Raw genomic sequence first — 13,294 nt, 5'->3', positions numbered from 1 at the left:
TTACTTACCTCAGCTCTGCTGGCGGAGCGGGGAAATCAGACGCATCCACATCATCATAAACTTCGTCTCCCATGTCTAACAAAAGGCAAAATATCAAATGTTGAAACGCTTTCAGTTTGAAGTTTGATATGAGCGTGTGATGATGTTTTTAATGTAAAGATTGTTTTGAGGACCACAAAATCAGTTTTCCTGGGGTCTCTGTACATTTTTCCTGGAAGCATTGTCCGTTTCTTGATGAGGATAGGTTTCTCTCTGGATGCTTCTGCTAAGTATCCCTCAAAAAAGCCAGTGACCGTGATTGTAACTAGCATTATCAGGATAAATCCCCCAAAACAGTGACTGAGATTATTTGAAGATCCACACATGTGATGAATGGCAGGATTAGTAGAGTGCTGACAAACAAATCAACATTACTGGCCATTGGCAATAGGCAGTAGAGATTGATTCTTAGGGGATTTGGGATGCTATGATAATACACATTATTTATATGTCTTTGTCTATGTCTGTCTATCTATCTATCTATCTATCTATCTATCTATCTATCTGTCTATCAATCATTCTCTTTTACTCACTGATCTCTCCCTCATTAATTTTTAGCTTATAGTAATAGTAGGTGTGGTACTACCTTAAAATGGAAAGAATATTTCTATTAATAGAACATGCCTGGTACCAGGAGGTACTGAGAACCAGTGTTAGTGGAAAAGTGGCTGTGCCCTTAACTGGTTTAATGGCTTTTCCAATCCATAGATAACTTTTCTTCCATTTAGACCTCTTATTAATAAAGTTAGGAGGACTGCTTCCCTTCTGTGCCTATTAAGTTATTCCACAACAATTAAGCTGAAGAGATAAATCGAAGAGAGTACAAATGTTTTAAGGAATGATTATCATAGAAAGTTGAAATGCTCTCTGCTAGTGGCAAGGATTTAATTTCCTTTAAGAATTTCTCCCTCTCTCTGTATATATGTATAGAGTACATATATATGTGTATTTATATTACACACATGTGTGTCTGTGTGTGTGCATTCTCCCCCCACTCAGGTAATTAATTTCACAGCTATGTAAAGAACCCATCATTAATATTATAAAAAGTATGACATATCATTGGTTTCCAGAATGGGAAAAATTACTAATCTATACGCATGTACATAAAAGACTCTTGAGAACAAAAGAAAATTAAAACAAAAAAACAACATTTTTTTTAACTTAACTGATCACATTTGTTTCACTTAACTGATCACATTTGTTTCACTTTATACCTACCCTTTGTGGAGCTAAATTTCTTGAATACTTTTTGAAAATTACAGATTAAGATATAAACTCATCATCAGTTATTGATTAATTTGAATTAGTGCCTTATGTATTTTCAAACTGATAATTGAAAATGAGGTCAGGTAGCAGAGTGGAAGAATAGATTATCTGTGTATTTAGTTTTTTCTTTCAATTTATTTATAAATTGAGACAAACTTTTTGAAAGCCCCTGAATATTCTTGTGAGACATTTTATTTTGTTCAAAGTCAGTCTTTGAAAGGTCTGTCTCAGCAGGGATAAAAAAATAAGCTGATCAAAATTGTATGAAGAAGAAACTGTTTTACATTTAGCGATGGGAAAATTTCCAAATACAATATAAATTATACATTTAAAAAATCAAAGAAATTTAGATTTAAAAGGGCCTTGGTGTCATATAATCTGGTACATTTTTAGAAATCCTTATGCAGAAGCCCAATATATCATGCTTGACTGAATTGGGGTAGAGGAGACATGAGAAATTTCAGTGTCCATCCCTTCCCACCTGTTCCTTTCTCCATAGTGACCCCTATGATGGGATGAATGGTTTAAAAACCAACAATATTAGGGACACCAGGTGAGTCAGTCCCTTAAACATCTGCTTTCTGCTCAGGTCATGATCCCAGGGTCCTGGGATGGAGTACTGCATTGGGGGCCGGGAGGGGGGGTTGTCCCTGCTCAGCAGGGAGCCTGCTTCTCCTTCCGCCTGCCGCTCCCCCTGCATGTGCTCTCTCCCTCTCTCTCTCTGGCAAATGAATAACTAAAATCTTTAAAAACCATCAATATAACTAAAATCTTTAAAAACCATCAATATTCAAAATTTTCCTCTTCCGACTATTTAACTCTTAAGAAACTGTGTCCTCCCCCAAGGAGCAGTTGCTTGACAAGGTTACACAAGTTTTTTATTTTCAGAGTCAGGACTTTAATCCAGACACCATGACTATATCCCATGCTTTCCCACGACCCCATCTGCAAGAAATGAGATATAAAAAATATAATTAGTTTTTATTACTTACCCACTTGTTTAGGAGGAGGAGGGAAACTGGAAAGAAAATGAGAACACAATTATAATCAGACCAATATAAACACAGAAATTGAGCTCTTTATTTAGGAGAGGCATAAACAAGTACAGCCTGGAAGCTTCTGAAGGCTAATTCTGTTGACAGTCATTCCTTTCTCATCTCCATTTCTCCACTGAGTCTCTGAGTCTCAGTTTCTGTCCATCAATTTTGAATTTCGCAAGACTTTTTTTTTTTTTTTGAACTCCAATGGTGGCCAAAAAAGTCAAAAGTCAAGGCATTCAGTGTTTTGCTTTTTTTGTTTTTTTTGCCCATAGCCATTGGACCAATATTTTCAGATTTGTTCTATGAGGTTTGGGCATATTATCACATCAGAGTAAATTAAATGGACTCAATGTTTTGGAGTCGTTGTGGCATAGCTCAGGTCAAAACTTTTTATTTGACTTTAAGAGTAGAAATAGAGGGCTGAAATGAAAAAAGGTCATAGGATTCTTTGTATGACCATGTTTTCCCAAACAGGAGAATGGTGAATAAGAGAGGAATATCTACTGAAACTCGAGAGGGAAAGCTTATTAATAGAAGTGTTCGGAAATCAGGATTGGGTGGCATTTAGTTGCAACAGAAAAGGACCTTTGCTTTTATTACTTCCTGAACTTTAAACACACACACAAACACACATCACTAGAAGAATGGTGCACAGTTACACTAAAGTGTGGGAGATCATTAGTTCAAATGATTGAAAATCAAAATTAGGAGGTGTGCAATTAGAACAGGAAAAATGACCTCTGCTTTTATTTCTAAGTCAGGTCTGCATTTGAATAATGATGCATCAAAAGAGGATTTGTTTAAAAAGAAAAAAAAAGGATTTGTCATGTTTACTTACGATGTTGAGTGTCTTGTTTACTAAGTGTTGGTTTTACTAAAACCAATTCTTTAAACAGAAGAGTTTAAAATGAGAACTTCTATGGGAAATTAACATTTTATAAAGACTTCAGTGAAGTATGGAGAATCTATTGAGCTACAAAGACTTTAAATACTGTATTTAGAGAAATGAAATTCCAACTGTGTCCTTTATTTCTGGCAAACTAGTTCTTAAAAGAGAATGTGTACTTTGAAGGACAGTCACTATAAAATATTATGTAATAAAATGTGGCACTGGAATTGTGAGCTTTTAGATCTGCAGTTAAAAAAAAGTTCTACTAAATGCAGTGTGTATGAGTATGTAAAGATGTGTGTGTGTGCATGTGTGTGCTATCTGTGCATGTTTGTAGGAAGGCAAAATCTATCTTTGAACCATATGACAATTTTTGAATACTATGCATTCCTCTTAGGAAATGCGTGAGCGTAAGGGTGACAGGGTAAATGAGGCTAAGATGACTGATGGAAAATAATGTTGAAGTGACTTAAGCCTGTCAGAATTTGGTTATGGTTATAAAATATTAGTAGCATTGATTAAATTAATATTAGTGTAGTTATTGTGCACTGAGTTTGGTTGGTTGACTCTTACGATGAACCTTCATTATTGTCTGACTCAGGGACTTTAGGTTTCTCTCGTATACTTTTCTTTCTGTCATCTTTTCCCTTTAACATCTTCAAAATCCCCCAGGACCACGAATTACTCTTCTCTTCAACCTGTAGTGTGGAGCTTTGGAGCATGCAGGCATTGATCAGAATGGAATCATCAGTGGAATGTGAAGACGTTGGGTGGACATTCAGATTTTTTATAATTATACTGCGTTGATCATTCAGGCAGCAAGTTACTCATTGTATTCAACAAGACGATGCTTTTCAGTTTATAGACCATGGTCTTTGAATACTGCTCCTACTAGGTAAGTAGTAGGTAAGTTATTTTTTTCTATTTAGTGAAATTTCTCTTGGTTTTAAAATGGCAAGCAAAATCAAAATTAAGTTTTAAACATCAATTTTGCATTATTTTATGCTTAAAATTAAGTAAGTGACAGATCTTAAATTTTAATATACACCACTACAAAAGTTTAAGCAACTAGAGAATTAAGCATCCAATATTGGTTTTTTTGTTTTTATTTTTAAATTTAAATTCAATTAATTAATATATAGTGTATTATTAGTTTCAGGGGTAAAGTTCAGTGATTCATCAGTTGTATATAACACCCAGTGCTCATATCACGTGCTGTCCTTAATGCCCATCACCTAGTTATCCCAACCCCCCTCAATACTGGTTTTGCCACAAATAGCATATGGTTTCATTTTATTTGGATTTCCTATAACTATGATTATTATACAGAGATAGCCATGCAACTGATAAACTCTCCAGAGATTATTGATTGATAAAGAAATGATTGGGAAAAGTTTGAAAAAAAATCTATAACAGATAATTCTTTTTTATTTCACTTCTTTTGACAAAGTTTTTGAGGTTCTTCCAAATAATATACCACTTCACTTGAAGTGTGGTGCAATTATGCTTTCTGACTTACTTCTGCTATTAATTAAACATTCAAATCGTCATTGGTGTTGTAATAAGGAGCACAATTTTTTGCTTTTTATTTTAACCAGAATCAACACTAAATTTCAGTATGTAAAACATTTTTAAGAAAGCAGTTCACTAATTTTTCTTACCCATCATCAGCATCTTCCTCTTCGATCCCATCATAAATATCATCATCTGGGGGAGGTGGGAACATTCCTACATTTGGATGGTGGGGGGAAAGAATCTTCTGTTAATTTTATAATTTGCTCATGTAAGAGTCACTCAAAATTTGATAATAAATCTGCCTTATTTAACTCCAGAAAAGTCCCTGTTCCTTATTAACAATTTAATTAAAAAAAACTTTATTTTCCCACTCTCACATAGGTAGTAGGTAAATTGTTTTGTTGATTATTTATAAAGGAATTCTTAGAGGGGAAATTTAATAAATATATGAAGGATGATAAAAGGCACTGTGCATTGGAGATAAAAGGAATGGGGGAGAATAAATAAGAGAAAAAATAAAACTGAATAGGGATAGAGTTAAATATTGTGGAGAAGAGGAGGGAGGAGGTGATAAAAATTTAATTAATAGTGAGGGGACATTCAGAAAAAGATACTGATCAAGATATAAGTGAAGAAAAACAGAATGAAAGGTGAGTCTTTGAATTTTGGCAGTAGCTCTGATTCATTTAATCAAAGTGATTTTTTAATAGTTAAATCCTTTGTTGTAAACTCTCAGAAACCTTGCTATTTGACAAATATTTATTTAATAAATGTTTATTGAGCACCTCCTCTGTGCAGAAATAAGTACAAAGAACTTGAAATCTGACTTTTAAGGTGAGAATTTTAGCATTGAAAGTTATTAGTAAAATAGCTTTATTTTGGTGATAAGAATATGAGGAGTCTTTAGGAGTCATAGTTAAGGTAACCATATAAATTATCCAAATAGGGATACTTCTAAAAGTGAAGGGGGATGCTTTTAATAATTGTGCTCAGACAATTGGCATAAATCGATTTTGCCCGGGGCACACTGGAAATAGTCACCCTAGGACCCACAACAAACTTGGAAGAAAGAATGACTTGTTTAGGGTCACTCAGTGGTCAGGACTGGAATCCAGGTCATTGGCTCCCAGTCTGGTGGTACCACATTAAGATCCTCCTCATTATTTGCAAACAAAAGCATCTTGTCATTAATACAGACAAAAGTGTTGAAAACAAAGAAACTGCTGATAAAACTGTGTAGCTTACCTCCACTTCCACTCTGACTGTGGTTAGGAAAAAAAAAATAAACAAATTAAATTAGCGTATGAATTATGTAGTTATTGGGAAGAGAAGTACGTATACTGAACAATTATACAAAAGAGAAATAACACTGCAGTTAAAAGTTATCAGGATGTTATATGTAAAGAGGAAGAGACATTGTTCCTTATCATAATAGAACCAAGGCAAGAAACAAAACAAAACAAACCGAATAAGAATCAAATGAGTGTCAGTACTACCTAAAGTTTCCAAAAACAATGTTACTGTTTGCTTTTAACACTTCCCATGAGGTAGTTTTTATTTTTTTATTTTTATTTATTTATTTTAAAGATTTTATTCATTTATTTGACAGAGAGAGAGACAGCCAGCGAGAGAGGGAACACAAGCAGGGGGAGTGGGAGAGGAAGAAGCAGGCTCCCAGCGGAGGAGCCTGATGTGGGGCTCGATCCCAAAACGCCGGGATCACGCCCTGAGCCGAAGGCAGATGCTCAACGACTGAGCCACCCAGGCGCCCCACCATGAGGTAGTTTTTAGGTTACACATTATTGCATCAGTCCATAGATAGATTTATGAAAACCAACCAACGGTAGCATTCCAGAAGTCATATAGAACCATTATTACATTAAATTCAGTCATCTCTCTCTTTTTTAAAAGATTTTATTTATTTATTTGAGAGATAGAGAGAGAGAGAGAGTACACAGGAGCGGGGGAGGAGGAGCAGAGGGAGAGGGAGAAGCAGACTCCACATTGAACAGGGAGCCCAACACGGGGCTCGATTCCAGGACCCCAAGATCATGACCTGAGCCAAAGACAGATGCTAAACCAACTAAGCTACCCAGGTGTCCCCAATTCTCTTTTAATATGTTATAGCCACAGCATTGTATCTTAGTCCAGTAGCATTACATTCTTTTTTAAAGAGAGAATTTCTAAAAAGTTGAAATCTTACTCATGAAATCGTATTCTGTAAAAAAAAAAAAAGATTTATTTATTTATTTGAGAGAGAGAGAAAGAAAGAGCACGTGGCGGGGGGAGATGCAGAGAGAGAGAAGGAGAGAATCTTAAGCAGGCTCCACACACAGCACAGAGCCTGACCCAGGGCTCAGTCTTCCGACCCTGAGATTGTGACCTGAGCCAAAGTCAACAGTTGGATGCTTCACCGACTGAGCCAACCAATTTTATTCTTAGTATTGTAAATAGTGTGGCCCTCAATTTTCTAAATCCATACTGCCTGTATTTCTTATTTATTTCTCTAACATTCTATATTTTCCGTATTTTATAATCATCTGTTTTCTTGCCTGTGTCTTCCACTAAAATGTGAGTTCTGCTAGAGCAAAAGAAGAATAGATTGTGAGAACTGGGAAAATCCCAGAAGTCTGGCTTAATCCCCTCATTTTGCAGAAAGGAAACCGAGGCTCTGAGAAATGAAGTGAATTGACCAAACCCACTTTTAATTAACAGCAGGGTTGATGTAAGAACCTCAGCATCCTGTCTTCCTCTATAATACTGTTTTGTCTTCACTTTGCTGCACCCCCTGTAACCACCACTTTTGCCCTTTGGATAATCTGCCAGCAAATGCTATTGGTCTGATATTACAGCCATGCAGTATTAATTATGCACTCATATCTGAATCCTCAGCCTCGAAGCCACAATAAAAGAAACGGGTCTGACACAAATCTATGGTTAATTTAGAAATAAAACATACATTGTTAATGGAACTTTGTAGAAAAACATGCTATAAATGTCCTAATATGTAAATAAGGAATTGATTTTTGATGAAGTTTAAGTATATTCTCTCCTTGCTTACATACTGTTTTCACATTCATTTTGTCTGACACTTCCCTTTGTGCGTGAAGCAAGCAGCTAGAATTATGTGAAAAATTGCAGTTTTGGTTGGCTGCCACTCCTGACAAATACATTTCATCTTGGAGATTCTCTATCCCAAAGAACGGAGTTTTAATAATCAGAAGCAAAGCTGCCACACGTTATTTTATTTTTAGAGCAATTCTTCAACTTCTTCAAATGGTCTGTTTGGAATACAAAGCATTTACCAAATGAAGTGGAGGTAAGGAGAGGAATGTGCCAGTAAAAAGAAAGGAAGGAAAAGAGGGAAGGAAGAAGTATGGGGACCATGCGGAGGAGGAAAGTTTGTTATGTGATGATGTAATTGCATGTATAATTTCCTTTTCTTCAATGTCTCATATTTATTACAGAAATTGCTTTAGTTGAAAAAAGGGAGGAGGATAGCGGTCAGGACCTGTGTTTTTAAGCCTCCTCTCTGCCCACAGAGTTTGAAGTGCACAGTCAGCCCCCGACCCTGGAGGGATCAGGAAAGAGCAGGTGAGGCATGCAAGGACCCACGAGGAATCTGGAGAAGGGGAAGGAGAGGTGCTTTTTCCTCCTCTCGCCAGGGCAAGCTGCCGGCCGTGCTCAGCATCTTTCCTTGTCTACTAAGGACAAAGCCTGTTCTGTTGTGAGATCTCTGCTGGCAGCAGCTGTGGCTTCAAACCACGTCCCCCTGCCCCCCCAAAAACCCCAACACCAAACTTGTGTTTTCATTTTCTCTTCTTTCATTTTCTTATTAAATATGCGTAAGGGCGACATACATGCGAGTAACTATTGGGGTGCTATATTTAAGATATTGAGCATTAAAACCATACAGCTCCTCCAACTCCATTTCATTAAATAGATTTCGGCGTGTCTTCCAGAGTTGCGGTATCTATGGACTGCACACAATGGAAAAGGTAATAGTACCAGTTTGGGGAAATAGTTGCCTATTATGATGAAATAATGCTTCATTTTAAGAACGTCAATCTTTTTCATGGATTTATTATTTTTTCTTGAGTATGTGCATCATAAATATGTATGTATTAATATTCCTGGAATCTTTCATCTCAAAATAAGAGAAAATATTTTAAAAAATAAATAAACCATAAAACACAAAGTGTATACACTGAAAATAGGCAGAATGGCACACTCATGTACAGAAAATTCTGTAAATCTCAGAATATGGCCTTTTAAAACTTTGACCTCAAAACTGGCGTTTTTAGACTCCCAAACGAGGTCAGAGAGCGTGTCTGATTACTAAAGCCACTTTATGATCTGTGAACGCCAGTGCATACATTGCGTGCTTTGATATATGTTGTATAATTAAATTTGCCATAAATTATGCAGCATACATCAAAACATGACAAGAAGGCATTGCAGTCTATTTAGAAAGACAAAGCTGTCAGAAAGCAACACAGCAAGCTTAACTGATGACATGAGGTAAACAACTGCAGGAAGGAAACAGAATTCTTCATATGTTTTATAAATATATTACTATTTTGATCATTTTACATTTTAAAAATGTTTGATAATTGAAACAATTTTTTTCTTTGAAATTTGAATTATGAAGGATACAGATCCATTTTTACTCAAGTGAAGATCTAGCACAGATTCTATGTTTTGAGATTAGAGTGAATGTTTCCCAATTCTACAAAATGGGCATTGAAAAACAAGGATTTCTAACTGGGCTGGAGATTTTCATTCTCTTTTCCTTCAACTTGAAGGGGTTATGGCTTTACCCAGAAAGGGAGATATTGGAGGAAGGAAGGAATGAAAGGAGATGGAAAATGGAAAAGCAAGAAGGAGAAGAAGGGACAAGGAAGATCAGAGCTGGAAAAAAGAGATAGAAAAGGAGGGATAGAGAAAGGATGCAGAAGACTGAGAAGGGAAAGATGGGAAGGAAAGGTACATGGGAGAAGATGGCCACTCTCCCCTCTTGCCTCCTCCAGAAAGAATGTCTTGTTCTGTTCCTCTACCCCAGGAGAGTGTTCCTGTAATTCCTGCAGGGAAAGTCATTCCAATCTAGTGGAATGAATGGGCCATGGAAAGAAAATTGGACCCTTCATTGATTCCCAGGGATCATAGAGAATTGAGATTTTACTTTTTACTCTTTTTTAAAGATTTTATTTATTTATTTATTTGACAGAGATAGAGACAGCTAGCGAGAGAGGAACACAAGCAGGGGGAGTGGGAGAGGAAGAAGCAGGCTCATAGCGGAGGAGCCTGATGTGGGGCTCGATCCCATAACGGTGGGATCACACCCTAAACCGAAGGCAGACGCTTAACCGCTGTGCCACCCAGGCACCCCTTACTTTTTACTCTTAAAAGCAAAGTAGAGTTGTATTAAAAAGCAATCTTCTTCCTGTTATCTTTTCAAATAAGAACGACAAATATATTTCGACTCAGAGATTTTAGAGTAAAAATTTTTATATTTTTAGAGCTGAATTTTATATCTCGCGTTCCTATTTTGCAAAATCTTATTTACTTTAGGCATAACCCTAAGATCAAATCAGAATGAATATTATAAAACAACGTTTTGGAATGACAATGCATTTTGCAAGACCTGGCAAATGGCCTATAACTTTTTAAGTAGTATTTGATATATACAACTGAAGAGTAAAATAAAAGACGATGGAGTTTCAAGTGACCTTTCACCCACACTGAAGTATCTGTAATTGTAGATGGTAATTTAGCGAGAGTGGGCAGTCGGAAACACGGAAAGGCAAATTCTAGGATCTTAAAGTATATAATCTCTGACAAGACGACAGTGTGATCCGTTCTACAATTTGTATTTGCACATACCTGCTGATACTGTCCTGCTCTGCAACGTCATCGTACACCTCCTGGTCATCTTCAATGGCTCTCGGTGGAAGGGCACCGAGAGACGTCTTCTTCCGTTTCAGAGAGTCATAGTCGATCTCGACGGCAGTTGTTCTAATATAGCCATCTACCAAACGGAGGGATGATTTATGGTCAGGTAACCGTAGTTTCAATATCTCAAAGTTGTAAATAAAATATCAATTGCAATGTGCTCTTTAAAATTTCCCTTCATCTCTTTGTGTGAACTTCTGATTTATAGACTTCCGACGTAGACACGTTTGACTGAACTTTGTCGAAGACTTAGGCTGTCGTGGTTTGCGGTAAGCCTACAGTCTATTTTAAAGATTCCAAAGTGATTCACATGAATCATCCCCCCCCCACCCCCCGTTTAACATCAGTGAGGAATCTAACACTCTTTGTTCCTCCCTGGAATTATATAAATATTTACATTGTTCCCCACTAAAAGAATAACGCTGATGAGGTGAAGATGGAGCTAGTCTTGTCATTTTAAATTTTCCTATTTTTGTCCTCCCGGTAAAACACTCCTCACTTAAAAGAATTTGCATATTTAATATTGTCTTAAACCAACACTTTGAAGTCCTAGGAAAATTTGCACTCACAGGACCCCCTTGCTGTTCTGCCCAGCCATTTTCCTTCTGGGTTGTCTGTGATGCGGATTATTTCAATTTGCTCTCCTTGCTTGAAGCTCAGTTCGTTCTTTCCTCCTTTGACATCGCAGCAAGCTTTTGCCTGATGGATGACTTGAATAGGGCCTGTTAGCTGCAAAGAGGGGAACAATCACAACAGGCTTTCTTACTATTCAGAAAATCTTTTAGGAACGGGGTTTTGAAAGACGATACATCCACGACTTGCCCACCAGCCTATTTACAACATTTATGGGTTTGAAGTAGAAAATGGGAATGAATGTCATGCCCGATGAATGTTCTTCTAAGAGGGGTGAGGGGAAAATCACGGAGGTGAGGCAGGACCCACAAGGAACACGTAAGCATGTGCTTGGGGTCCCAGAGAGAGTAGCAGTGATGTGTTTTGACCTTAGAAGCCTGTGAAGGGCTTGCAGAGGAAGCCACTAATAACTGAATACCACTTCTGTATGACAATACGTGCTGGGTGCCGTGGTTTTTACGGGATATGCTGCTGGTCTGCTTGGTAGATGGAGATTTTTTTTTTCCATCTTCGCATGGTGTAGTTATTCTGATGGTTCTCTTTAGGCTTCAAACAGCAAAGGGGAGGGAAGTTGGTGGTGGTGGGTTTTTCCTTGTGAGAAAAGCATTTTCTTTCTTTCTTTCTTTCTTTCTTCCTTCCTTCCTTCCTTTCTTTCTTTCTTTCTTTCTTTCTTTCTTTCTTTCTTTCTTTCCCCCCCAACTTTGTGCGGTTGTCTATCTGTAAGCTTAGAGTAGACATTACCTGCTATAAACAAGATAACATTTTAGAAATAGCTTTGTAGGGGCACCTGGGTGGCTTAGTCGTTAAGCGTCTGCCTTTGGCTCAGGTCATGATCCCAGGGTCCTGGGATCGAGCCCCGCATCCGGCTCCCTGCTCAGCAGGAAGCCTACTTCTCCCTCTCCCACTCCCCCTGCTGGTGTTCCCTCTCTTGCTGTGTCTCTCTCTGTCCAATAAATAAATAAAATCTTAAAAAAGAAAGAAAGAAAGAAAGGAAGGAAGAAAGAAAGAAATAGCTTTGTAAATAAAAAAAAGTAGCAAACAAATGTTATGTGAAGTTTTGAAAATAAATATCCTGGATAGTACAGTGGTTTCCTCACAGCAGGAGAATATAGATCTCCCCCCTCATCTATGGTTATGTTTTCAGGGTTTTAGCTCCCCGTGCTCAACTGTGGTCTAGAAACAGATGATTCTCCTGACCTATTGTCAGATCAGTAGTAGCCTAATGCTATGTCACAATGGCTAAGTCATTCACCTTATTTCATCTCATCATATAGGAATTTTATCATCTCACATCGTCATAAGACGGGTGAGTGCAGTACAATAAGATATTTTGAGAGTGACAGACTACAATATAGTGTTACAACTGTTTTATTATTAGTTACTGTTAGTCTCTTACTGTGCCTAATTTATAAATTAAACTTTATCATAGGTATATATGTAAAGGAAAAAACAGTAAATGTAGCGTTCAGTACTATCCATGTTTTCAGGCACCCACTGTGGGGCTGGGAATGTATCACCTGTGAATCAGACGAACTACTGTAATCTAGTTGAGAACATGAATCCTGAACTCCTAATTTCCTAGTCCTAAATTTGTATCTTTTTCAACAAAATTTCTTGGATCTTTTGATATGCAAATATGCATTGTGATTTTCGAAGTTCTGCCTCATTTTATGGAACTCATGATGTTATGAATTGTGACATATCATCGCTTATGTACCACTAGGAGAGAAACAGCTTAATTTAAATTATGATATGCCCATGATGTTAAGATGCATCTGAATTTCAGAATTTGAAAGTGTGAAATATTTTATGTCATAGATTTAATGAAATATGGTGCCATTGTAAGTTCTCACATTTATTTAATTTTTAAAATTTTAACATCTCTTAACATTTTTGTGGAAGGAATATAGCTTGTGAAGCCCTAGTCTTTACAAATTTTGAGTTCATATTTAATGGT

General features: G+C 36.9%; 1 protein-coding gene across 5 annotated transcripts in view; it reads right to left on the bottom strand.

The window, feature by feature from the left end:
• The window catches only part of FYB1 (FYN binding protein 1), a 149,910-nt gene that overhangs the window by 16,880 nt on the left and 119,736 nt on the right, over positions 1 to 13,294 (bottom strand). For 4 of the 5 annotated variants that reach the window (XM_008692612.2, XM_040630486.1, XM_040630488.1 and 1 more), the window contains exons 8-14: positions 11,274 to 11,433; positions 10,636 to 10,780; positions 5,998 to 6,014; positions 4,899 to 4,965; positions 3,811 to 3,948; positions 2,301 to 2,326; positions 9 to 75 (exon numbers count right to left, since the gene is read on the bottom strand). In XM_008692612.2, coding sequence (XP_008690834.2) covers positions 9 to 75; positions 2,301 to 2,326; positions 3,811 to 3,948; positions 4,899 to 4,965; positions 5,998 to 6,014; positions 10,636 to 10,780; positions 11,274 to 11,433 — 620 coding nt within the window. The remainder of the gene's footprint in view (positions 1 to 8; positions 76 to 2,300; positions 2,327 to 3,810; positions 3,949 to 4,898; positions 4,966 to 5,997; positions 6,015 to 10,635; positions 10,781 to 11,273; positions 11,434 to 13,294) is intronic. The other variant, XM_008692614.2, reaches the window with a different exon arrangement.

Source organism: Ursus maritimus, unplaced genomic scaffold (assembly GCF_017311325.1).
Source record: "Ursus maritimus isolate PB19 unplaced genomic scaffold, ASM1731132v1 scaffold_15, whole genome shotgun sequence".
NCBI classification, from domain to species: domain Eukaryota; kingdom Metazoa; phylum Chordata; class Mammalia; order Carnivora; family Ursidae; genus Ursus; species Ursus maritimus.
The sequence above is the reverse complement of the archived record's forward strand: the minus strand, read 5'-3'. Positions and strand labels throughout refer to the sequence as shown.